Source organism: Aotus nancymaae, unplaced genomic scaffold, assembly GCF_030222135.1.
Source record: "Aotus nancymaae isolate 86718 unplaced genomic scaffold, 86718_ANA_hifiasm-v0.15.2.pri h1tg000027l, whole genome shotgun sequence".
Classification (NCBI taxonomy): domain Eukaryota; kingdom Metazoa; phylum Chordata; class Mammalia; order Primates; family Aotidae; genus Aotus; species Aotus nancymaae.
The window spans coordinates 2,295,509-2,322,612 of NW_026988440.1; the positions used below are offsets into that span (position 1 = coordinate 2,295,509).

Consider the following 27,104-nt stretch of genomic DNA (forward strand, 5'->3'; position numbering starts at 1 on the left):
CAGCCGCGCTAACCGCCGACCAACCGCCACCGAGGCGCCAGAGGAGAGCGGAGGAGGAGGCATGAGCGAGGCGGGCGAGGCCACCACCACCACCACCACCACCCTCCTCCTGCAGGCTTCGGCGGAGGCGGCCGCCGCGGCTCCCCAGGACTCCGCGCCCAAGAGCTCGGCGGGCAGCGGTGCGCCCCAGGCCGCGGCCACGGCGCCGGCCGCCCTGGTCGCAGGAAACCCCGGTGGGGACGCGGCCCCCGCAGCCACGGGCACCGCGGCCGCCGCCTCTTTAGCTACCGCCGCCGGCAGCGAAGACGCGGAGAAAAAAGTTCTCGCCACCAAAGTCCCCAAGGACAACACTGTCAAATGGTTCTAAAATGGATATGGATTTATAAATCGAAATGACACCAAGTAAGATGTATTTGCACATCAGACTGCCATCAAGAAGAATAACCCACGGAAATATCTGCGCAGTGTAGAGATGGAGAAACTGTAGTTTGATGTGGTTGAAGGAGAGAAGGGTGCAGAAGCAGCCAATGTGACTGGCCCGGATGGAGTTCCTGTGGAAGGGAGTCGTTACGCTGCTGATCGGCGCCGTTCCAGACGCGGCTACTATGGAAGGCGCCGTGGCCCTCCCCGGAATTACGCTGGGGAGGAGGAGGAGGAAGGGAGCGGCGGCAGTGAAGGATTTGACCCCCCTGCCACTGATGGGCAGTTCTCGGGGGCCCAGAATCAGCTGCGCCGCCCCCAGTATCGCCCTCAGTACCGGCAGCGGCGGTTCCCGCCTTACCACATGGGACAGACCCCAACAGAATACAGGCTGGTGAGATTGGAGAGATGAAGGAAGGCGTCCCAGAGGGAGCACAACTTCAGGGACCGGTTCATCGAAATCCAACTTACCGCCCAAGGTACCGTAGCAGGGGACCTCCTCGCCCACGACCTGCCCCAGCAGTTGGAGAGGCTGAAGATCAAGAGAATCAGCAAGCCTCCAGTGGTCCAAACCAGCCGTCCGTTCGCCGTGGATACCGGCGTCCCTACAATTACCGGCGTCGCCCACGTCCTCCTAACGCTCCTTCGCAAGATGGCAAAGAGGCCAAGGCAGGTGAGGCACCAGCTGAGAACCCTGCTCCCGCCACCGAGCAGAGCAGTGCTGAGTAACACCAGGCTCGCCAGGCACCTTCACCATCGGCAGGGTGACCTAAAGAATTAATGACGATTCAGAAATAGGGGAAAAAGCAGGCCACAACCTTACCAACACCAAAGAAACATCTAAGCAATAAAGTGGAAGACTAACCAAGATTTGGACATTGCAATGTTTACTGTTATTCTTTAAGAAACAACTGCAAAAAGAAAATGTCAACAGATTTTTCCAGCAAGCTGAGAACCTGGGAATTCCTGCACAGAAGACAAGAGAGCAACCCCCCCAGTTTCAGCAACCACTAGGTTTATATATTTTTTTTCCTGGTTTTTGCTGTTTTGGTAATATAAATTGAAACAAGAAATATTAATACCACATGGGGAGAACCCCAACCAAAGAGATCTGAAATATATAGTAAATGCTTTTTTTTTCGTTTTTGTTCATTTTGGATGCTGGTGCTAAACCTCGAAGTGTCATGATTTAAAAAGAAATTTTATGTCCTCTTTATTTCTAGGATGAGGGAAGGATAATATTTTTGATGTCTTATGTGACTCTCTTTGAAAATGTGCAGTAAGAAATTCCTCAAAAATAAAATTTTTACCCTTCAAAGGAAAAAAAAAAAAAAAAAAGTAAAAATATAGCCTGGGACCAGGCGTGGTGGCTCACACCTGTAATCCCAGCACTTTAGGAGGCCGAGGTGGGCAGATCATGAGGTCAGGATATCGAGACCATCCTGGCCAACATGGTGAAACCCCATCTCTACTAAAAACACAAAAAAATTTGCTGGGTGTGGTGGCGCACGCCTGTAGTCCCAGCTACTCAGGAGGCTGAGGCAGGAGAATTGCTTGAACCCGGGAGGCAGAAGTTGCAGTGAGCCAAGATTGTGCCATTGAACTTCAGTCTGGGAGACAGAGTGAGACTCCATCTCAAAAAAAAAAAAAAAAAACAAAACAAAACATAGCCTGAGTGCAGTGGCTCATGCCTGTAATCCCAGCACTTTGGGAGGCCAAGGCAGGCGGACCACCTGAGGTCAGGAGTTTGAGACCAGCCTGGCCAACATGGTGAAACCTTGTCTCTACTAAAATTATAAAAATTAACCAGGTGTGGTGGTGCATGCCTGTAATCCCAGCTACTCGGGAGGCTGAGTCAGGAGGACTGCTTGAACCCAGGAGATGGAGGTTGCAGTGAGCCAGTATCGCACCACTGCACTCCAGCCTGAGCAAAAGAGTAAGACTCCATCTCCAAAAAAAGAAAAAAAAAAGTGTAATATAAAATGCATATAAGAAAAGTAAAAAGATTTTTAAGGTATGCATAAGTACAATCACATCCCCTGGTAACCTGGTGACGTAGGTACTATCACCTTCATTTTACAGATGTGAAAAGAGGTATCAAGAGGCTAAGTGGCTTGTCCAAGGTCACTGCCAAGACCCCAAGTTTTCCCCTTCAAATTGTGTACAAGACATGTTTCCTTATTTCTAATTTAGAGTGTTCCCTAACTGCCTATGCAGCTGTTTCCACACCAAACCTTCACTCCCTTTATGAAGCTTGCACTTGAGGTCCAGTATTATTTATTCACTTGGCTGGAAAATAATTTCCCCAAATTAAATGTCCAAACAGTTAAGTCTTAGCCAGACAGCTCTCCATATTCCTCTGGAACTGGATACATCTCCTATCACTCTCTTCTCCCCAACCTCCACATCTGTTCTTTCCATCTGCCCTTTTCTTTCCATCCCTATCTCCCCTACCTAGTTCAGGATTGAGTTCCCATGACAAAAGTTATGGGCTTCGCCCTGCAAGTTTCTATAACATACCTTGTGCATACCTCCCATTCCCATGACAAAAGTTTTGGGCTTTGCCCTGCAAGTTTCTATAACACACTTTGCGCATCACCACCTAATACCACTACCCACTGTTTCTATTTTACTTTCCAAACCAAACTCCCCAGCCTAACTCTAAGAAAAATGGCCACACCAGCTGTCATCCATTAACTCCCAAGCCTTAGACTACTCTTTTCCTAGGTCTGAAAAACGGCTCCCTGGTTCCTGATTATTCAAATCATTTTTCCTTTTTTTTTTTTTTTTTTTTTTTGAGATGGAGTTTCGCTCGTTACCCAGGCTGGAGTGCAATGGCGTGATCTCGGCTCACTGCAACCTCCGCCTCCTGGGTTCAAGCAATTCTCCTGCCTCAGCCTCCCGAGTAGCTGGGACTACAGGTGCGCGCCACCATGCCCAGCTAATTTTTGTATTTTTAGTAGAGACAGGGTTTCACCTTGTTGACCAGGATGGTCTCGATCTCTTGACCTCGTGATCCACCTGCCTCGGCCTCCAAAAATGCTGGGATTATAGGTGTGAGCGACCGCGCCCGGCCTTTTTTTTTTTTTTTTTTTTAGATGGAGTCTCATATTGTCGCCCAGGCTGGAGGACAATGGTGTGCTCTCAGCTCATTACAACCTCCGACTCCTGGGTTCAAGTGATTCTCCTGCCTCATCCTCCTGAGTAGTTGGGACTACAGGCGCCTGCCATCATGTTTGGCTAATTTTAGTAGAGACAGGGCTTCACTACATTGGCCAGGCTAGTCTCGAACTCCTGACCTCCTGATCCACCCACCTCAGCCTCCCAAAGTGCTGAGATTACAGGTGTGAGCCACCGTGCCCAGCTTCAAATCATGTTTCAAGGTCCACCCTCAAGTGACTGCCAAATAAGCCCTGGACAATCTTTCCCTTTTTTTTTGAGTATGTGGCAACTTAGAAGCTAGAGTACTATATATTAGGCAATTGATCAAAATTACATGATATATTTATGCTTATTTTTTATTTATTTATTTTTTTGAGACGGAGTTTCGCTCTTGTTACCCAGGCTGGAGTGCAATGGCGCGATCTCGGCTCACCGCAACCTCTGCCTCCTGGGTTCAGGCAATTCTCCTGCCTCAGCCTCCTGAGTAGCTGGGATTACAGGCACGCACCACCATGCCCAGCTAATTTTTTGTATTTTTAGTAGAGACAGGGTTTCACCATGCTGACCAGGATGATCTCGATCTCTTGACCTCGTGATCCACCTGCCTCGGCCTCCCAAAGTGCTGGGATTACAGGCGTGAGCCACCGCGCCCGGCCTTTATGCTTATTTTTAAGTCTTCTCTAACCAGACTATTAATGAAGGCAGATCTTGTCTTTTCCCTTCTTGTGTATACCCCACAGTACTGTACATGTTGGCTGGATGATTTAATAACTTTGAGAGGATCAATACTCTGGTCCCTGACCACAGAGCAAAGCACCTCCTCACTCATGAGATTAGCTTGGACGAAACCCAAATTCTGGCTAGGCGTGGTGGCTCACGCCTATAATCCCAGCACTTTGAGAGGTTGAGGCAGGAAGATTGCTTCAGATTGCCAGGACCAGCCTGGGCAACATAGCAAGACACTGTCTCTACTAAAAAAAAAAAAAAAAAAAAAAAAAAAAAAAAAAATTAGCTGGGTGTGGTGGCACATGCCTGTAGTCTGAACCACTCAGGAGGCTGAGGCAGGGATTGCTTGATGCCAGGAGTTTGAAACCAGCCTGGGCAATATAGCAGGACCTTGCCTCTATTAAAAATAAAAAATGGGCCGGGCACGGTGGCTAACGCCTATAATCCCAGCACTTTGGGAGGCCAAGGCGGGTGGATCACAAGGTCAAGAGATTGAGACCATCCTGGTCAACAAGGTGAAACCCTGTCTCTACTAAAAAATACAAAAATTAGCTGGGCATGGTGGCGCATGCCTGTAGTCCCAGCTACTCGGGAGGCTGAGGCAGGAGAATTGCTTGAACTCAGGAGGCGGAGGTTGCGGTGAGCCGAGATCATGCCATTGCACTCCAGCCTGGGTAACGAGCGAAACTCTGTCTCAAAAAAAAATAAATAAAATTATAAAAATAAAAAATTAGCTGAGTATGGTGGTATGCACCTGTAGTCCCAGCCACTCAGGAGACTGCGGTGGAAGGATTGCTTGAGCTCAGGAGGTTGAGGCTGCAGTGCACTCCAGCCTGGGCAACAGAGCAAGACCCTGTCTCAAAAAACAAAACAAAACACACACACACAGAAGAACTTGGGCACACTGGCTCACAAGTGTAATCCCAGCACTTTGGGAGGCTAAGGTGGGTGAATTGTTTGAGGTCAGGAGTTTGAGACTAGCCTGACCAACACGGTGAAACCCCTTCTCTATCAAAAATACAAAAAAATAGCTGGGCCTGGTGGTGTGCACCTGTAATAACAGCTACTTGGGAGGCTTAGGCAGGAGAATCACTTGAACTCGGGGGATGTGGGGGGTGGGGGGCAGGGAGGAAAGAGACTCAAGTTCCAAGAGGCAGAGTATGAATCACTGTGCTTTTTCCTTGTGTGAAGGGTCGAGGGAAAGGGATCCTATGATCCTCAAACAGCAAACACTGTCTAAAGTTCAGCAAGACTGCAAATAAGATCCATCTGCCTTAGTGGGGGAGAAAGGACTGTTAAAAGTTGCTAGAAAATTGAATAAAGCAAATCAAGACGGAGAGTAGTTCCAACTCCCATCAATCTCCAAACACTGACATGTGGCAGCAACTCCTTTCCTTTATTTCTTCCCCTCGTAAAGGGAAATTCAAGTTCAGCAGCATTCCTTTCCTGCCCCCAAGTCCTCAACCAGACAAGAGGTTGCAGGCACCAAATCTTGGGATGGATAATGGCAAAGGCCTCAGACCCTCACCTCCAGCTCTGAGCTTCTACAGCTGTTTGTACCAATGAGTCAGCATTAAATCCACCAGAAAAGAACAGCACCACCCAAAGACCAGGGGGCAGCTGGGCCTGAAGCTGTAGGGTGAACCAGAGGCAGGCTTCTGAGTGATGAGTCTTCAGACAACTGGCCACATAAACTTGGCTGGATGGAACCTCACAATAAGGTGGTCACCTCTGTTTGTTTAAAGGGATGCCAAGGATAAGGCCAGGTCAGTTATCTGAAGAAAAGCAGAACAAACAAGTCTTTCAGAGAAATGGATGCAATCAGAGTGGTATCCTGGTCACATCAAGGTCACACTCCACCTTCATGTGCCTGAGTGGTTGCCAAGTTAGCTGCAGGTCAGAGGCAGTCTTCAGAGGAGAAAGGGAGACAACAGGGGACTTCAAGCCACACAAGCTTGTCTCTTGGAAGACTTCTGGGAAGGAAAGCTCACTCTCGGGGTCGGCTGACCATGACTTCACCCAGGGCCTCCAACACCTCCCGCTTGTAGTCTTCGAAGTCACCATCAATCTGGCTAACACTCTGCTCCTCCACCACCCACAGCTGGCAGTTGGTTTCTGTGATGAGTCGGGCATCATGGCTGACAACGATCACAGCTTTGAAGAAAGATGGCAAGAACAGAAGGCAAGAGAAAGGAGGAAGAGGGGAATCAGTGCATGAAATAAGGGAGCTCTAGGCCCTTTTGTAGTGAAGGACACTACAGCTTGGTCCCAATGAGGGGAGGGCACACTCTCAGCTGACTTACCACCCTTGTATTCATTGATGGCCTCCCCCAGAGCATCAATAGACTCTATGTCCAGGTTATTGGTTGGCTCGTCCTACAGAGGAAGAATTCCATGACTGAGCACGGCAACTCCCATCTTCCATTACTGTTACCCTTAACCCCTCTCCCACAGCCCAGCTCACTCACCAAGATGAGGACATCCGGCTCCCGACAGGCCAGCTCGGCAAACACAACTCGTGCTTTCTGACCACCTGTAGCAAAGGAAGGGGAGGGCTGTCATACCTTCTACCACCTCACATTCTAAAGGCAAACACTGAAGATGTGCCAGTTTGTGTGCTGAGGCTTCCTCATTCCTGGTTCCTCTAGGTACAGTTTGTAGACATGAATGATAAGGTGAAGGGCACCCTCCCTGGTCCCACAATGGTACCAGAGAGTTTGCAGATCTGGATGGTGTGGGCGTGACTCTCCAGGCCGAAGCGGCCCAGGCACTTGCGGGCATCCTGGTAGGGCAGGTTGAAGCCTCGCTGCAGGTACTCAGTGGGCGTCTCCTCCATGCGCAGCTGCTCTGCATACTGCTGGTTGAAGAAGCCAATTTTCTGCCCAAGAAGAGAGGGAGGTGGTCACTTAAAGTCACACTTCCTCCATCAGATTTTCATTCCCTAAATTCCAAAGCCAACTTACCAGCCGGTGGTTCTTCCTCATTTCCCCGTGGGTCTGCAAGGGAAGAGAAAGCAGTTAAGAGGAAGGCAAGGGGAAAAGGCACTGCAGCTCCATACACCAGCTTTTCTGAAGGGGAGACAAACACCAGAAATGGGCCAGGGACAAATACGCATAAGGGAAAAAAAAAAAAAGAACAGGGGCCAGGCGTGGTGGCTCATGCCTGTAATCCCAACACTTTGGGAGGCCAAGGCAGGCAGGTCAGGAGGCACTTGAGGCCAGGAGTTCGAGACCAGCCTGGCCAACATGACGAAACCCTATCTCTACTAAAAATAAAAAATTAGCTGGGATCGGGCGCGGTGGCTCAAGCCTTTAATCCCAGCACTCTGGGAGGCCGAGGCAGGCGGATCACAAGGTCAAGAGATCAAGACCATCCTGGCCAACATGGTGAAACCCCATCTCTACTAAAAATACAAAAATTAGCTGGGCATGGTGGTGTGCGCCTGTAGTCCCAGCTACTCGGGAGGCTGAGGCAGAAGAATTGCTTGAACCCGGGAGGCGGAGGTTGCAGTGAGCCGAAATTGTGCCACTGCACTCCAGCCTGGAGCCTGGTGACAGGATAAGACTCTGACTCAAAAAAAAAAAAAAAAATTTAGCTCGGCATGGTGGCAAATGCCTATAATCCCAGTTACTCAGGAGGCTGAGGCACAAGAATCGTTTGAACCCAGGAGACAGAGGTTGCTGAGATCATGACACTTGCACTCCATCCTTGGCAACAGAGCGAGACTGTCTCAAAAAAAAAAAAGAGAGAAGGAACAGGGATGTTCTCCCTAATATGAAAAAGGCACATTGAGCAAAGTAAAGGTGTAAGGGGCCAAAGAGGAGTAAGAGAAGCAGAATGGAGGGAGGACAAAAGGGACAAGCAGGAGGGACTAACCACAGCTAAACACCTGCTCTCTATACAGCAAAGACTCACAATACATTGTAACGGCCTCATGTGGTGAGTTTATTTTGGCGAGGATCTAATAACATCTTTCTTTTTTTTTGAGACGGAGTTTCGCTCTTGTTGCCCAGGCTGGAGTGCAATGGCGCGATCTCGGGTCACCGCAACCTCCGCCTCCTGGGTTCAGGCAATTCTCCTGCCTCAGCCTCCTGAGTAGTTAGGACTACAGGTGAACGCGACCATGCCCAGCTAATTTTTTGTATTTTTAGTAGAGACGGGGTTTCACCATGTTGACCAGGATGGTCTCGATCTCTTGACCTTGTGATCCACCCGCCTCTGCCTCCCAAAGGGCTGGGATTACAGGCATGAGCCACCGCATCTGGCATAACATCTTTCTAAAGATCTAATCTCTGGATGTAAGAAAATGGCTTCTAAACACTCTGCTTGAGGGAGCAGAAATGCCTACAAACTTTCAGAAGCACTATATTACAAAAGTTCAAATAAAATGGTAGATTCATACAAAATAAGTGTTTGTATATTATTAGCATGGAAAAATGCATAATGTATATTATTTGGAAAAATCTAGCTGCAAAACAATTCATATGACAGCCCATTTTTGTTAAAAAAATTACATACACATTTGCAAAGGAAAAAAGAAGAAAGATACCCACTAAAACATTTATACTAGTTATTTCAAGATTTTTCTCTGGACTTAAGCTTTTATTTTTGAGATGGAGTCTCACTCTGTCACCTAGACTAAGGGTAGTGGCATGACCTTGGCTTACTGCAACCTCTACCAGTTGGGCTCAAGCAATTCTCCTCCCTTAGCCTCCCAAGTAGTTGGGACTATAGTTGCTTACCACCTTGCCTGGCTAATTTTTGGATTTTTAGTAGAGATGGGATTTCACCATGTTGCTCAGGCTGGTCTTTAACTCCTGAGCTCAAATGATCCATCGCTGCAGCCTCCCACAAAGTGCTGGGATTACAGGTGTAAGCCACCGTGCTAGGCCACTTTTTTTTTTTTTGAGACAGTCTTGCTCTGTTGCCCAGGCTGGAGCGCAATGGTGCAACCTCAGCCCACTGAAACCTCTGCCTCCTAGGTTCCAGCAATTCTGCCTCAGCCTTCTGAGTAGCTGGGACTGCGGGTGCATGCCACTACACCTTGCTATTGTCTGTATTTTTAGCAGAGAAGGGGTTTACCATGTCGGCCAGGCTGGTCTTGAACTTCTGACCTCAGGTGATCTGCCCGCCTCAGCCTCCCAAACTGCTGGGATTACAGGCATGAGCCACCGTGCCTGGCCCATTTATGCAATTTTTAATTGTTCTATAATAGACATATAGTTCTCGTATGACCAAAACACATGGATGTGATCCCAATTCTATCCCAATTCTCTTAGCTCTCCTGAACTGATCTAAGCTCTTCTCCTCCTCTACTGCCCCTCTTAGGGAAATGAATCATCTATGATGAGTTCTGTATTGAACTCTCCATTCTCGAGAAGCTCCCTGATTCCAGCTTCTGGCAAGCACCCGTGTTTTCATATTTCTCATGCTCTCCCTTCTTGGCTCCAGCACTCACCGGTGTCAGCTTGCCGGTCAGCAGCAGGAGTAGTGTACTCTTCCCCACACCATTAGGGCCCACAATGCAGACTGCAAGATGGAAGACAGGTGGTCAAAGAGGTCCCCAGAGACTCTCCCTGTGGCTCCTGTTGCACATCCCTGAGCCACCCCTGCCAACTCACTCCGTGAATCCATGTCGATGCCAAAATCCAGGTTCTTAAAGAGTGGTTTCTGACCCTCATAGCCAAATGTCACACCTGAAAGCCAGGAAAAGCAATATTGTTTTCAGTGCCCACACAGTACCTCTGATGTGCTGGCCTTGGAGAACAGGAGCAATCCCAGTCTTGGTAGAGAATTTGGGGTGCACACTGCTTCTGGTGCTTCCTGCAGAGCAGCAGAAGTACACAGCACTCACCATGCAGACCCAGGATGGGAGGGCTGAGTGGTGGGGGATCCGGAAAAGTGAAGCGCACAGTGTACTCCTTAGGGCGCTTCAGGAGCTCAGGGGCCTCCTGGGATTCCTCATCCTGGTTTTTCCGTCGACATTTCTGCTGCTTCCGAGTCAGGGCTTCCTTCGTTTGCTTTTCCTAGAGAGGAAGAGGAAAAAAAGAGAAATCTGTACTCCGCACAGCAGTCCTCGAAATGTAGGCCAGTGTTCCAGAGTCGTCGTCTTCCTCCTCTGTCAGGAGAGAAGAGTGCCCCCTCTGCCCAGGAGTCCCCCAGGTGCTCACTGCCTGCTTGGTGGACTTCCCGCCTGCCTTCAGCTCCTTCAGCTTTTTCTCTTGCTTCTCATACTGCTTCAACAGTTCTTTCTGCTTTTGCTGGTACATCTTTTTGAAGGTCACTGGGGCAAAAGGGGAGATTGGGCATCAGTGGTTGCTCCTCTCCCCAGCAAAGGGACAACCAGGGACTGGTGATGATGGGGTAGGCATCACTGTCTGGAATTCTGACAGGACTCAGTTTATCTAAATATACCCTCTCATCCAGGCCTCTCTTCAGGTTCTATCTCTTCCCTGTATCCACATACAATCCTACTTACTGTAATTGCCCCTATAGTAATGGAGCCGCTGGGCATCGAGGTGGATGATATCAGTGCAGACATCATCCAAGAAGCCCTGGTCATGGGAGACGATCAGCAAGGTCTTCCGCCAGCCCTGGAGGTAGCTGGGTTTCAGAGAAAAGGGTGTTAAGTGTCACAACAGTCAAGTGAGAGATAAGTCAGGGGAAGCAGGCAAACAATGGGGGCTAGGAGGGAAAGGGGGAGTCTGGATAGAGCTGTCACAGGCATAGTGGAGAAGGGCTAAAGGAAAAGAGGGCAGGGAGGGACGGGGAAGGAAGTGCTGAATGGGAACCAATGATGCAAAGGCCATAATCATGGGCAACGCACTTATTGAGCCAGATGACAGCGTTAAGGTCCAGGTGGTTGGTGGGCTCATCCAGCATCAGCAGTGTGGGCTCCATGAACAGTGCCCTAGAGGGTGGGTAGCAGAGGGCAGGGTCAGGGAGAGAAAGATCCTTGCTTGGACAACCCCAGAGAAAACAGGGAGATAGAGCCTGAGACCATGAACACTCCTTCCCAAGCTCTCCTCAGAGAAGTTCTTGGGCAGGATGTGGTTTAATTTTTTCCAAGACAGGCTCCCACTCTGTTGCCCAGGCTGGCACGCAGTGGCACAATCATGGCTCACTGTAGCCTCAATCCCCAGGTCCAAGTGATACTTCTACTTCAGCCTCCAGAGTAGCTGCGACCACAAGTGTAAGCTACCATGTCCGGCTAATTTTAAAATATTTTGTAGAGACAGGGTATCCCTATGTTGCCCAGCCTGGTCTCAAACTCCTGGGTTCAAGATAATCCTCCAGCCTCTGCCTTCCAAAGTGCTGGGATTACAGGCGCAATCCATTGCACCCAGCAGCAGGATATGTTGATGAGAACACACCACCAGGTAGGGAGAGAAATAGAGAAAGACCCTAAGTTCTCACAACACAGTAAGGAGGGAGAGGTAAGCCTTGAGCCTCACTATTGGCCTTGAAGAATAAGAAGGGAAAGAAAGGGCCCTGGTGGTCTGAGATTGGAAAGGAGGGCAGTGAGGTGAATGGCCCACCTGGCCAGGGAGACGCGCATGCGCCAGCCTCCTGAGAACTTCTGTGTGGGTCGATTCTGCATTTCAGGGTCAAAGCCCAGGCCAGCCAGGATCCGCCGTGCTTTGGCCTCTGCAGCTGCTGCCCCAGTGGCCCGCAATTCCTCATACACCTGGGAGGAGGGAGAAGAGGACACATGTCTGAGGGCACCAGGAACCCCCAAGTCTTAGCCCGTGTCCCCTGCGCCATCTCCTCTACCTTCTCTAGCCTCTCAGCAGCTGTGTCATCCCCTTGTTCCAGCTGTCCCTGAAGCTGCCGCTCCTCTTCCAGCAGTTTCAATCGCTTGGTGTCAGCTCGAAGAACAGCCTGCACTGCTGGCGTCTCATCTGCTACCACCTCTGGGAATCAGAGGGAGAACAGTCAGGCAGCCTCAAGAGCCAAAAGTCTCATCCCTCTTTCCCTTCAGTTGCATTTCTGTTTCGCCTGACCCTGCCCAGCTCTTTGTACTTGTTCCAAATGAAATATTCTCAAGTTCCTCATTGACTCTCCCCTCCTTTCGTTAGCATCCCTTCCTCGGTCCCCAGTCTCCCTCCACATCCTTTCCAACTCCATAGCCACAATTTCTTCTGTTCTTGGCTGGCTTTTCTACCCAACTGCCCATCTCACCAAGCCCTTTTTCTCCCCACTGGCCTCACCCTGCTCACACAGCAACACATCAATGTTGGGAGGGATGCTCAGGGCTCGGTTGGCAATGTGCTTGAGAAGCGTGGTCTTGCCCTTGCTGGGGAATGAAAGCTATTAGGACCAGGCCACCACTGAGAAATCTCTTCTTTTCCCTCCAGGCTCCTCCCCTTTTTTTTGCCTCTAGGTCCCTCTTCTTCTCACCCATTGGGCCCCACCAGCCCGTAGCGGCGGCCGGCTACAATGTACAGGTCTGCATTGACGAACAGCTCCTTGCCATGAGCTGAGATGCTGAACTTCTCCAGCTGTAGCCATCAGGAAAGAGGTGGCAGAGGGAAAGGAGGAGCACATGAAAATTCTCCCTTTGGGACAGGAGCAGCCACTTTCTCCCTGCAGGTAAGCCTCTGACAAACCATTACCTCCAGCATAATCCCCTTCCTCTCCCCACAGCCGGTCCCCACCCTGTCCACTGCCTGTAATGGGAGTCCCATGCATCCTCAGCTAGTCTAGTCTGTCCCACACTATTTTCTGCCGAGGGTAGACCCCACTTCTACTGGTTTTTCTATCTTCTTGCTCAAGTTGGCAGAACCCAAGGTGTGGAAAATGTCTCCAATCTTTCTTCCCACTGAACTAACCCATTCACACACCACAGCCACTCAGGAAAGATGAGAGAACTGGCTCTTCCCTAGGTGAGTGGACTAGAAGGGGCCCCCTGAGACCTAACCTTGATATCAGATGCATTTTCTAACATGGCTTGGCGGGAGGACATCTCTGCCTGGGACACGGAGAAGTCATTTTCAGCTGCATTGGCTGCTTTTAATGAAGCCACTTGGCGCTCATACTCCATCTGAGAAGGAAGAAAAACCATATTTGAAGCCATAATCTACCAGTTTCCCATCACCATAAAACAGCCCATGCTGGGTGGGTGTGCTGGCTCACACTTGTAATCCCAGCACTCTGGGAGGCTCAGGCAGGTGGAGCTCTTAAGTGCAGGAATTTGAGACCAGCCTGAGCAACATGGCAAAACCCCGTCTCCACAAAAAATACAAAAATTAGCTGGGCATGGTGATGCCATCCATGTCTCAGCTATTCAGGAGGCCGAGGTGGGAAGATCATCTGAGCCTGGGAGGTTGAGGCTGCAGTGAGCAGAGATCACGTCACTGCACTCCAGCCTGAGCAACAGTGTGAGACCCTGTCTCAAAAAACAAACAAAAAAACCCCAAAGTGACACAGCCCATGTAACCAGACATTGAGATAAGTCTCACAGAACACAATCATTTTCTTACTCCAATGGTTTTACCTGGAGTAGCCCCCAAAACTTTTCTTCCTGTCCCCAATCACATGTCCCCTAGTTGAAGTATTTAAAAATCAATCCCCTTACTTTTGACTGCTAAGAACCAAGGTCTTACCTGTTTTTTCAGCTTTTTCTTCTCCTTTTTGCTAAGGTGAGCATAGGGATCATCTGACTTAGACTCTCCTCCTTCCTCCTCCTCTTCTTCCCCTTCTCCTTCTTCTTCTGAACCCTGTGAGAACCCGGGGATGGTCAAAACTAAGGATTCCTTCTAGAACTCAGATTTCATATCATATGCCCTCCGTCCCTGCTCCAGTTCCACAGCCAGCTCCTCCTTCACTACTTGGAGTCCTAAAATATCTTGGGATCCTCTCTCATTCTCATGCCCAGTCCCTGGTCTCCCTGCAGTCTTTATCAATTTCTGCTACCAGGAATGGTACAAGACAAATGGTATGAATATGTATGTATGAAATGTAACAATACTGCCATGATTGTATAGTGGTTAAATTAAAAAAAAAAAAAGTAACAATGTGTATGTCCCTATAAATGTAACTCCCAATACAATGTAACTGAACGTGGAGTAAATGGATTTCAAGAATTTCATTTGTATAACATGAATTTCTGGGGTTTCCTTGTTAACATGCAAAGAAAAGATTAGGCAGCCCTAGTGCACAGTCACTGAGGAACCAAGCAGAGTCATAGAACTAGGAAGTGCCAGAAGCATGGGAGATCTCAAGACTCCTCCTTATAGCACACAAAGGAGACAAGTGAGACCCAAGGAAATGGGAAGATGTATTCAAGGTCACACAGCCAGTGAAGGCAGAGCCGGGACCCAGATCACCTGAGATAAATTCCAGGCCCCTTCTTCACTGCATTACGTGTTGTAAACTACAGCCCGTGGGCCAAAGCTGACCAGACACTTGTTTTTATATGGCTCCTGAACTTTATAAAAATAGTTTTTGTATTTTCAAAGAGTAAAGAAAAAAAAAAAGAATATGTGACAGAGATTGTATGTGGCCTGCAAGCCAAAAACATTTACTAATGGCCCTTTATAGAAAAGTCTGCTGGCTGGGCACACACACTGACTCACACCAGTAACCCCAGCACTTTGGGAGGCTGAGGCAGGAGGACTGCTTGAGCCCAGACATTCAAGACCAGCCTGGCAACACACTGAGACCTCGTCTCTATACTAAAAATAAAAAAATTAGCCAGGGGTAGTGGTGCATGCTTCTAGTCCCAGTTACTTAGGAGGCTGAGGCAGGAGAATCTGTTGAGCCCAGGAGGCTGAGGCTTTAGTGAGCCATGTTCACCCCAGTGCACTCCAGTCTGGGTGACAGAGCAAGATCCTGAGTAAAAAATCCCCAAATAACAACCACCCACCACCACAGCACCCCCAACCCCCAAAACAAAAAACAAAAAAGAGAAAAAGTTTGCTGGGATAGTAACTATATCCCGAGATCCTGACTCTCCCGTAAGGACCACAGAGCCCCAGTCCCTCACTCCACCTTCCCTCAACACCAAATACACACCTGCTCTGCCTTCTTGGCCTTCTCCTTCCCTTGTCTGGGAGGCTCCTTTTCCTTTATTATTTCTTCTTCTTCTTCATCCTCCTCTTCATTGTCCAGAGCAGCGAATTTATTTTGAGGCTAACAGGGAAAAGACATATCCGATGAAATGCTTTAATCCCTGGGCCCCAATACCTCCTCCTGCTAGTTACTCTCTCACCTTAGTCTTCCCCTTTGACTTCTCTTCCTTTCCCTTCTTGCCCTTGAGCGCAGGCTGCTCTTCCTCAGATACGGCCTGGAGGAGACACACATACACATTAAACACACACATATAAATTATTGTGCTACTTTGCTGTATAATAAGCATTTCAAGAGAGTCTACTGTGTTAACCATACAGATGCTCCTCCATTTACGATAGGGTTGCATCCCGATAAACCTACTATAAACTGAAAATATCTTAAGTCGAAAATAATAGTTCCAACTTATGACGGGTTTATCTGACATAATCCCATCATGAGTTGAGGAGTGTACTAAATGAGTATGACTTTCACACCATCATAAAGCAGAAAAATCAATATGCTGAAGCTTAAGTCAGAAACCATCTGTATTGAGTGCTGCTGCTGAAAAACGAGACCCAGGAAAACCCTACACTACAGCTTGAGACTAGATAGTGAAGAGATAACTAGGGAACATCAGCAAGGCTAAGGATTGTGAGTCAGGCAAGTGGGCAACCAGCGCGTGTGGCACTAGCACTGGAGGCTTTCTCCAGAGGGCAAATGGACATGGACTAAGATGCACACCCAGAAGAGTCACAAGTAGAAGAGCGAGGACCTGAGGGCTTTTGTTTCTATTGCTTGAAGCAATAGAATCACTATAGATTTCTGAGTGATAAAAAGGGTATGTATTTTTTTTTTTTTTGAGACCGAGTTTTGCTCTTGTTACCCAGGCTGGAATGCAATGGTGCGATCTCGGCTCACTGCAACCTCCGTCTGCTGGGTTCAAGCGATTCTCCTGCCTTAGCCTCCCGAGTAGCTGGGACTACAGGCGTGCGCCACCATGCCCAGCTAATTTTTGTATTTTTAGTAGAGACGGGGTTTCACCATGTTGACCAGGATGGTCTCGATCTCTTGACCTCATGATCCACCCATCCCGGCCTCCCAAAGTGCTGGGATTATAAGCGTGAGCCACGGCGCCCGGCCAAGGGTATGTATTCTTTTTTTTGAGACAAGAGTCTTGCTCTGTCACCCAGGTTGAAGGGCAGTGGCTCAGTCTCGGCTCACTGAAAATTCCACCTCCCAGGCTCGAGCAGTTCTCCTGTCTCTGCCCCCCAAGTAGCTGGGATTACAGGCATGCGCCACCACGCCTGGCTAATTTTTGTATTTTTAGTAGAAACGAGGTTTCACCATGTTGTTCAGGCTGGTCTCAATCCTGACCTCAGGTGACTCACCTGCCTCAGCCTCCCAAAGTGCTGGGATTACAGGTGTGAGGCATCACACCCACCCCCGGGTGTGTATTTTAAAAAGATGATTTTGACAGTATAAGGAAGGCAGACCAAGAGGAGCTAGTTTAGAAGAAGGAAATTACTCCACCATGGCCAGAAGGTGCTAAATGGAGTGAGCGTGACTAATAGAGACACCACTATCACCTTATTGATCCGATTCTTCTCTGGCTTGGCAGGCTTAGGATGTTTTTCTTCCTCCTCCTCCTCTTCCTCACTCTGATCTTGAATCAGGGCTGCAAAAACATTACCACCCTAGAGAATGAAAGGGCCACAGAAGTCAGTGGGAGGGTCAAGGTTGCACCCGTGGGGTCTCTGTTTACCACATAGATGGCTTACCTTGGTTTTCTTCCCTCCTCGGGGTTTTGGGGCAGGTACTGAAATGACAATGGGAGAACATGAGATAGGAAAGAATTACGATGTCTGGCCCCCAATTTAATCGAACTCAGAGATCAAGGTATAAGGCATCATGACTCATGGATTCTGGGTAGCCATCCCCTTCAGGTCATTTACCCTCATCCTCCTCATCACTGGCTGGCACTGAGAGCTTCTTGAGACGCTCCATGAGCTCTTTCTCTTCTCCATCTTCATCCACATCCTTCTTCCGCCTGCCTTTTCTGGTATCTCGCTTCTTTTTTTGCTGCTGAGAGCAAAACAAGAGAGAGTGAGAAAATGAAGCTGAGGCCCCTGCTGTATTTCTGCCTCACAGAGAGGGTTCCCCATCAGCTGAGTGGAGCAACATGGGCTGGAAAGGGGTTGGTGGAGCCCAGGTGCCTCCCAGGATTGGTGGCTCTGTGGCACTTGTACCTGCTGTTGCTGTTGCTGCTGCTCCTTCTCCTTGAGGACTTTCTCTTCTTCCCCAGCCTGTTTGTCTTCTACTGCTAGCTCTTCAAAGAACTATAAAGGGAGTTAAGATACAGGTAAACATGGTTCCAAGATTAATCCAATCAAGCTCTGTTCTGCCATACACGGGCCCACTGGCCCTCCACTCCACCCTCACCTGACCTTCTGCCTCTTTCTTTTTTTTTCTTTTTGTGGAGAACAGAGTGTGCAGGTCTCAAACTCCTGGGCTTAAGCTATCCTCCCACCTCTGCCTTCCTAATACTGGGATTACAGGCATGAGCCACCGTGCCCAGCCTCTCTCTCTTGACAAGATCTCTTCTCCTCCCTCAGTCCTCCCACCTCTTTCGCCTGGCTATTTATTTAGCTGGGAAACACCCATATTCATTTCTTATCCTCAACCCTCATTTTCTCACCGTTTTTTTGATCTTCTTGTCCTTCTTCCCTTTCTTCACCACTTTGTCTAGAAAGTTAAGCATCGTGAATGGTTATCTACAAATTCCAAAGCAGTCTGATCTCTCCTGCAAAGATCTCTGTAGCCTCTCCTATTTTATTATTTTTCTGGCTTAACTATCACTTCCTAGATATTTGCACTGTCTCACAACTCCTGCAGAAACAATAATTCCCATCTCCATTCATTCAATACGTATTTATTTACTAAACAGCTACCATGTGTCTGATATTGTGCTAGTGTAGGGGATTATAGCAATGAACAAGACAACTGTGGTCTCCTCTGGAGTTTGCAAGCTATAGGAAGAGAGTTTTTTTGTTTTTTTGTTTTTTTTTTTTGAGATGGAGTCTCTCGCTGTCGCCCAGGCTGGATTGCAGCAGCATGATCTTGGCTCACTGCATCCTCCACCTCCCGGGTTCAAGCAATTCTCTTGCCTCAGCCTCCTGAGTAGTTGGGATTATAGCTGTATGCCGCAATGCCTTGTTAATATTTTCTATTTTTTTAGTAGAGACAGGGTTTCACCATGTTGCCCAGGCTGGTCGCAAACGCCTGAGCTCAGGCAATCTGCCCACCTCAGCCTCCCAAAGTGCTGGGATTACAGGCGTGAGCCACTGCGCCTTGCCAGGAAGAGAGATTTTTAAATAGCTAATTACATGTGTACTGAAGATTCCAAAAGAAAAGGTAAAGCCTACTTGGTGGTGGGGGAGAGGCTGGCTTCATTTCCGGTGGCCTCTCTAAAAAGATGGCGTTTAAGCTAATAACTGAAGTAATGAATAGTATGAGAAGTTAGACACACAGTGCAATGCCAGTGCTGTACACAGGTCCAGCTGTGAGAAAGCACGCACACTGAGAGACAGGGGAAGGTTTGGTATGGCTAAGCTTAAAGACTGAAGGGAGAGGCCAGGTGCGGTGGCTCACGCCTGTAATCCTAGCACTTTGGGAGGCCAAGATGGGTGGATCACCTGAGGTCAGGAGTTCAAGACCAGCCTGGCCATCATGGTGAAACTCCATCTTTATTCAAAAAAAAAAAAAAAAAAAAAAGACCGAAGGGAGAACGGTGCAAGGTAAGGCTGGAGTGAGGGCCTTGTAATCAGGTTAAGGAATGGGGACTTTATTGGTATGATCACTTTCACACTTTAAAGTTTCACTCTGGCTTCAGAGCAAGAATGGAAGGAAATAAACATAGTGGCAAATCTGTTGCGAGGCTGTTGGGAGTAGTCTGGAGACAGACAATGGTAGCTTGGTCTAGGATGGTGACAAGGGAACAGAAAGAAGTAGAATTCACAGGATGGGGCTAGAGGTGGGGAATAAAGTAGAGCACTCAGAGATGACTCCTGTGTTTTTAGCAAAATTAGCTGGACTCGGTGTACCTTTCACCTTCAGAACACCTGTACCATTTACTAATTCAGGAGATAGTGGAAGAGAAGGTCTTATAGGAAGAAAGAAGATATTATACATTCAATTTGGGAGGGGTGTGTGTGTGTGTATTTGGTACTTGGTGGTACACACACATACACCCTCCCAAATTGATGTTATTTATTTTTAAGAGACCAGGGTCTTGCTCTGTCACCCAGGCTGGAATGCAGTGGCATGATCATAGCTCACTGTAACCTTAAATTCCTAGGCTCAGGTGATCCTCCCACTTTTGCCTCTTGAGTAGCTAGGACTACAGGCAAGCACCACCATGCCTGGATAATTAAACAAAAGAAATTTTTTATGTTGCTCAGGCTAATCCTGAACCTCTGGCCTCAAGCAATCCTCCTGCCTCAGTCTCCTAAACTGTTGGAATTACAGGTCTGAGTCACTGTGCCTGGCCAGGGGGACACGTTGTTCGTAAAACCTACAGGCCATGTAAATAGAGTTATTTGGTAAGCAAATGAATATCTGGGTCTATGCCTTACTTGCTTATTATATCACAAATCACATTGTGTCATATTTATCTGTCTGTGTGCTATTCTTTCATTCTAGAGAGTAACCTGAGAGACTGTATAGCCTGTGTTCCCAGGAAAGTCAATAAAAATTTACTGACTCAACAGATTCTAGCTCTACCCCTCTGTCCATCCTTGTTTCCCTGAAGGTATGAGATCATAACTCACTCCCTCCTCTTGTACTCCCCCAATCAGAATGGGAGGCAGCCAGCAGCCTCATGATTTTCCTTCACACCTAGGCCTATTTATTATCTTCCCTTCCAAAACATCCCTTCCATCCACTGCTATCTAATTCTATCCATAAGCATTTCAGTATTTAACATAAAAAAAAAATCGCCAGACACAGCAGCTTATGCCTGCAATCTCAGCACTTTAGGAGGCTGAGGTGGGTGGATCACGAGGTCAGGAGATTGAGATTGGCCTGGCCAACATGGTGAAACCCCGTCACAACTAAAAACATAAAAATTAGCTGGGTGTGGTGGTGCATTCCCGTAGTCCCAGCTACTCGGGAGGCTAAGGCAGGAGAACTGCTTGCACCTGGAAGGCGGAGGTTGCTGTGAGCCAAGATCACGCCACTGCACTCCAGCCTGGGTGACAGAGTGAGATTCCTTCTCAAAAAAAAAAAAAAAAAAAAAAAATCAATTAATGGCATCCACCATCTACTACATTAAAGTATTCTCAGACCAGAATTCCATAGTAATCTTTTATTCAGGAAAGTTTTATGTTGCATCTACTTTTCAAAAAAACTGGAGATAACGAGACAATTCCAATAATTTAAGGCCTCGCAGACTAAAAGAGCCCTACTCTATCTTTTCTGTTTCCCTACCCACACCTACAGTCTCATACTGGCTTCTTTCTGATCCTTTATTAAGTCCCAGGCATGCTTATGTCTGTCTTTGCTTAATCTGCATTCTCCAACCAGAACACATTTGAAAACTTGAGGCTGTCCTCCCCAAAAAACAAACAAACAAACAAAAATTAAGAAAAAAAATCTGAGCCCAGTATTGGGTGACTAGTGTGAGAGTTGAAAAGTTGTGCAGTATTAATAATAGAAGGCTTTATATGTATTCCAAGGAGTTTAATCCTAAAGGCATTAAGAGGAAGGATCTACTGAAGTACCTAAGAAGGGAAAACAGGATCACCTCACCTCATCAACACACAGGAGTGACTCATCCCAGACACTAATTTCTCCCTAAGGACTAACACAGCCTTCCTTTAAATCTCTTTTGTGGTCTCCTTCCTTTAAATCTCTTTTGTGGCCAGGTGCAGTGGCTCACACCTGTAATCCCAACATTTTGGGGACCACGGTGAAAGGACTGTTTGAGGCCAGAGGTTCAAGATTAGCCTGGGCAACATAGCAAGACCCCATCTCTACAGAAAACAAAACACAAAAATAAACAAAAAAATTTAGCCAGGCATAGTGATGTGCACCTGTAGTCCCAGCTACATGGGAGGATGGCTTGAACCCGGGATTGAGGCTGTAGTGAGCTGAGATCATGCCACTGCATTCCAGCCTGGATGACAAATAGAGATATTGTCTCTAAAAACTCACCAGACCGGGCACATGGCTCAAGCCTGTAATCCCAGAACTTTGAGAGGCTGAGGCAGGCGGATCACCTGAGGTTGGGAGTTTGAGACCAGCCTGACCAACATGGAGAAACCCCATCTCTACTAAAAATGCAAAATTAGTAAGGCATGGTGGCGCATTCCTGTAATCCCAGCTACTCAGGAGTCTGAGGCAGGAGAATCGCTTGAACCTAGGAGGCGGAGGCTGCAGTGAGCTGAGATGGTGCCATTGCACTCCAGCCTGGGCAGAAAGAGCAAAACTCCATCTCAAAAAAAAACACAAAAAACAAGAAAACCCACCCAAACAAAAAAACTCTTTTGTACTTTAATTACACTTATCCACCTGATCGTAGGGATAAGAAAAGCCTCTGCCCAGGTTCACTGTGAGAAAGTATAAGCCCCAAGGAACTGAAAAAGGTTAAGTGTGGCTAGAGATATACTGTGTCTTCTCTCTTTTAGTGTATTGCTTAATCTGCTCCTTCAAAGCAAAGAAGAAAACCTTCCCTACCCTTATACCCCTCTCCCACATTACTGTTTTGTATCCTTGTCCTCACTGGGTCTCAAAACTGTGATTCACACGAGCTTCACTTTCTCTTCTCCCATAGCTTTTGAAACATACTGCAATCTGGTATTATCCCCAAATGAACATTACTTCTGCCAAAGTTGCCACTGATCCCTTAGAAGTTTATTTTGGTCCTTATTTTGCCTGACTTCTCTGCAGCATTCCATGTTGCCTACCTCCACACCTTTTTTTTGTTCTCTTCTATCATATTTAACTTATGGGATCTCGCTCACTCCTGGTTTGCCACCAGTTTCTCTGGCTGTTTGCTTTTCTCAGCCTCATCTCTTCAGCCTCCTTTCCTACCTGCTTCCTGCAATTGCTGAAGTTCTTTAGGGTTCCCACCTTTCACCTTCTTTTTGCTTCAATCTGCAAGCACTCTCTAGGGGACTCCTCCATACCCAACACTTTGTCTTCCCACTTTTTACTCTCCAGCCCATTACTGCTTTCAGTTAATAGTCCACTACTCACAGGGTTACTTAAGTGTCATCCTTAATTCTCCACCCTTCATTTCATCAGTTCTCAGTTCTGCTCAATGCCACCTCCTTAGTAACTCTTTATTCTTCAGGCCTTGGCTTATTCCATTGCTCAGTGCTGCAGGGTGAATCGGTCATCATATCATTCATCTTATGCACTTCAATAGGTCTTCCTTCTTTTTTATTTATTTTTTCCAATCTCGTTGCCCAGGCTGGAGTGCAACGGTACAATCTTGGCTCACCGCAACCTCCACCTCCAAGGTTCAAGCAATTCTCCTACCTCAGCCTCAACTGCTGGGATTACAGGTGCATGCCACAACACCCAGCTAATTTTTTGTATTTTTAGTAGAGATGGGGTTTCACCGTGTTAGCCAGGATGGTCTCCATCTCCTGACCTTGTGATCTGCCCGCCTCAGCCTCCCAAAGTGCTGGGATTACAGGCGTGAGCCACCATGCTTTGCCACTTTTTTGTATTTTTAAGAGACAGGGTTTCTCCATATTGGTCAGGCTGGTCTTGAACTCCCGACCTCAGGTGATCCACCCACCTCAGCCTCCTAAAGTGCTGGGATTACAGGCATGAGCCACCTTTAGATACCATTCGGAGGAGTTTAATCCTAAAGACAGAGAAATAATGTCTTTAGGATTAAACTCCTCGGAATGGTATCAAAAGCCTTTCATTATCTGTCTCCTATGCATCTTTCTGAGTTCATCACACTAGTTACTAGGCTCTAGTGGGACCAGTCAGGCTCGTCTACATCTCTACCTTTCCACAAACTTCCTTGGCTTGGAATGTGCTTCCCCTTGCTAATTCACGATGATCTTTCAACAATAAACTAAGGTGGCCAGTGAGGTGGCTCACGCTTGTGATTCCAGCACTTTTGGAGGCTGAGGCAGGACAATCTCTTGAGCCCAGGAGTTTGAGACCAGCCTGGGCAATATAGCCAGACCTTATCTCCACAAAAAATTTTAAAATTAGCCAGTTGTGGTGGTCTATGCCAATAGTCTCAACCACTCAGGAGGCTGAGGCAGCAAGATCTCTTAAACCCAGGAGGTGAAGGCTGTAGTGAGCCATGTTCATGCCACTGCACTCCAGCTTGGGTGACGGAGCTACACTGTTCCTCAAAAGAAAGAAAGAGGAAAAAAGGAAAGAAAGAAAGAGGACTCAGCTATTACATATTCTTCGCAGGCTTTTCTGATACTCCCTTACCTGTCTGAGTAGATGCTCCTCCTCTCTTCTATAGTCTCATAGCATTTTTTTTTTTTTCCCTGAGACGGAGTATCACTTTTATTGCCCAGGTTGGAGTGAAATGGCTGGATCTCCCTCACTGCAACCTCCGCCTCTACGTTCAAGCGATTCTTCTCCTGCCTCAGCCTCCTGAGTAGCTGGGATTACAGGAATGCGCCACCACACCCACTAATTTTGTGCTTTCAGTAGAGACAGGGTTTCTCCAAGTTGGTGGTCTCAAACTCTGTTGGTTTGTCCAGGCTGGTCTCAAAGTCCTGACCTCAGGTGATACGCCCACCTTAGCCTCCCAAAGTGTTGGGATTACAGGCATGAGCCACCGCGCCTGGCCCAGTCCCATAGCATTCTTAAGCACATTCATCATACTCTGACAACCAATGTCTGGTTAATGCTCTGGCCCCTCACTACACTGGGCTGCTCCTTGAAGGAAAGTATTATCTTTTATCTCTGTATTCCCAGTTCTTCTGCACAGTACCTGGTATACAGTAGGCACCCAATAAGTGCTGTTAAAATTAGTCACTGCGTACCTACTGTAGTTAGTTGTGTCCATTTATCTCCCCCTTAAAAGTGATTTAAACCCTGGATGTCTTCATGTTTTTTTCCTTCCCCTCTTAAAGCACAGTATATGCAGTGCTTAATTAAAAACGGACGCTTAACAAACATTCGGTGCTTTTAAAGTAAACCTTAACCCGCATTCCAACATCCAAAAGTTATACTCTTGCTCCAGTTCAGTGACAGGGGTGTCTTAAGAAAGAATCCACGAAGGAGTCATTCTCTCTTGAGAAACAAGTGGGATCACAGGCTCCTAAAGTTTGTGTGCACGCGTAGGGGCATGGAGAGGTCGAGGCAGGGCTTATATATTCCTGTGGAATACAATGTGTGTGGGGCGGATGTCCAAATTTTTTAAGCAAAGCTTTCCCGTTTTCCCCCATCTCTCCCTCGGTACCATATGCTCTTTCTTTTCTCTTGCCCAGTCTCGCTTAGGTCGCGTGCGACATCTGGATCTCTTTCCTTTAACCCCAATTCCAAACCCACTCCTGCCCGGCAAACTCCTCCCGGGCCCACGGCACGCATGCGCAGTAATCCCCGCACCGGCCCAGTCAGTCTCGCGCCCCATGACTCGCGCAATCTCCTCTCTTCTCCCTCTGCTCTTGTGTCTTCCTTGCCTAGCAGCCTCACCTGACGGGCTGGTGCTCTCTCCGTCCCCGATCCACTCGGGCTCCGGCGGCTGCTGCTTGGGCCCCTTCGGCATCGCGGTGGCGGTTACAGAAACTGTGGCGGCACCCGGTGCTATTTCCGCTTCCGGCGGCGTGGAACCCGGCGACGGGGCGGGCTCTCTACGCCGGCGCGGCCAACCCCGCCCCCGGGCTGCGCACGTGCGAGTTTTGTAGTCTCAGAGCCAAGGTCCTGGTCCCGTGGAGGCGTGGCCTGCAATGACGGGGCGGGGCTGGCGTCCGCCTGCTCCCTTCCTGTCGGCCTGCTCCGGTAGCGTCCGCACGGCGTTTACGACTGTCTGGGAAGCCTGACCTCGTGACCTTCCGACGCCGCGAGACTCAAGAAATGAACATAATAATTTCGGACTAGTATGAAGTTGAGGCATACTTTTTTGTTTTTTTAAAGCATATTCTAGTTTCTATCTCTAACTCTCGTGTCTAGCTCTGCCACCGCAATGCTCGAAGCCTCCCAAGCAGCAGCCGCCAGAGCCCGAGTGGATCGGGGACGGATAGAACACGAACCCATCAGGTGAGGCTGGTAGGCAAGGAAGAAACAAGGGAAGAAGGGGAAGAGAGAGGAGATTGCGCGTGTTTTAGGAGAGGGTCATGGGGCGCGAGACTGACTGGGTCATGGGCAGAAAAGACAGCGCAGTCCAATGACTAAGGGAGAGGTCTGATTGGTCCGGTGTTGAACTGTGTCACAAAATTCCGAAGTGTACAATTGTAAACAGGGAACTGGGGCCCAACATGCAGAAGTCGTGGTGGAGTGGAGTTTCGGTTCATTTTTTTTTTTCGTTAACAGCTTTACTGAGCTAAAAGTGACATACAATAAACTGTACACAAATTAAATGGCACACACAATAAATGCGAAGTGTACACTTACATAAGTTTTGACATGCATAAACCCAGTAAACTATCACCACAATCAAGATTTTGATTCACTTCTAACTGTACCATTTATACAGGAGCTTGAGCTAGGTGCTCCCCGAGTTCTGTCAGCTCTCAATTCACTATACTTTTGTTCTTACCATTCCCTGACTTTACACTTGCCAAAGTCAACAGATCTGGGGCCATCCTACTCACTCTCCCAATAACATGTGAAACACTTGGATCTCACTCCCTCTTTCCTTTGTTTTCTTCAGGGACACTACTCTCCACAGGCTTCCTTTGTGTCTAATGGGCTTCTCCTCCTGAAGTCTAAATGTTGAAGTGCCTCAGGCCTCAATCTTTGACACTCTCTTTAATCTCGACTTATCACCTATTACCTCCTGACTTTAAATACCATCTATAACCAATGAAGATTCCCAAACTTTTCTTGCTGGCCCCCAACTTCTGACCCGAGCTCCAGGCTCATGAATTCAACTGTTTACTGAACATCTTCTCTGAGATCTTTAATAGATATCTCTAATATGTACAAAATGGAGCTCTTGTTTTTACTGCTAAAGCCTGTGTCTCTTCCAGGCTTCCCCATCATGAAATTGCACCACATGTCATTCAGTTATTTAGGCCAAAACTGAAAGGTCATCCTCTTTCTCTATTCCTCCTCCCCTAATCAGTCCATTAGCAAGCTAAGTCTGCCTCATTGATTCATTCATCTGTTCAATAAATAATGTATTGAGCCGGGCGCGGTGGCTCACGCCTGTAATCCCAGCACTTTGGGAGGCCAAGGCGGGTGGATCACGAGGTCATGAAATCGAGACCATCCCGGTCAACATAGTGAAACCCTGTCTCTACTAAAAATACAAAAAATTAGCTGGGCACGGTGGCGCGTGTCTGTAATCCCAGCTACTCAGGAGGCTGAGGCAGGAGAATTGCCTGAACCCAGGAGGCGGAGGTTGCGGTGAGCCGAGATCGCGCCATTGCACTCCAGCCTGGGTAACAAGAACGAAACTCCGTCTCAAAAAAAAAAAAAAAAAAAAAAAAAAGTAGTATGTGCCCAGCACTCTTCTAGGCTCTTGGGTTACTACTGAATAAAATAAAGATCTATGATTACATTTCTAGCAGGGGAGATGATGCTATGGATAAAAG

The 27,104-nt window shown here is 47.9% G+C and overlaps 1 protein-coding gene and 1 pseudogene across 2 annotated transcripts; one reads left to right on the forward strand and one right to left on the reverse strand.

The window, feature by feature from the left end:
• Positions 1-61: 61 nt before the first annotated feature.
• On the forward strand, positions 62-1,466 carry LOC135276595 (Y-box-binding protein 3-like; annotated as a pseudogene).
• Positions 1,467-5,683: 4,217 nt separating this feature from the next.
• Positions 5,684-25,155, reverse strand: ABCF1 (ATP binding cassette subfamily F member 1). 2 transcript variants are annotated; one of them, XM_012433920.3, is made up of 25 exons: positions 25,042-25,155; positions 18,056-18,102; positions 17,607-17,696; positions 17,313-17,439; positions 17,139-17,176; positions 16,947-17,054; positions 15,521-15,595; positions 15,325-15,441; positions 13,914-14,027; positions 13,229-13,351; positions 12,709-12,809; positions 12,519-12,604; positions 12,082-12,221; positions 11,847-11,995; positions 11,135-11,218; positions 10,787-10,911; positions 10,479-10,591; positions 10,163-10,334; positions 9,930-10,004; positions 9,767-9,837; positions 7,272-7,304; positions 7,018-7,186; positions 6,777-6,841; positions 6,612-6,684; positions 5,684-6,462 (listed from the first exon to the last, which is right to left on the reverse strand). In XM_012433920.3, exons 1-25 carry the CDS (start codon positions 25,112-25,114, stop codon positions 6,296-6,298), a joined length of 2,535 nt encoding a protein of 844 aa, XP_012289343.1. In that variant the 5' UTR covers positions 25,115-25,155; the 3' UTR covers positions 5,684-6,295. The 2 variants fall into 2 exon arrangements, with proteins under 2 accessions (XP_012289343.1, XP_012289342.1); XM_012433919.2 differs by having other exon boundaries at positions 17,313-17,442.
• Between the last annotated feature and the right edge of the window lie 1,949 nt (positions 25,156-27,104).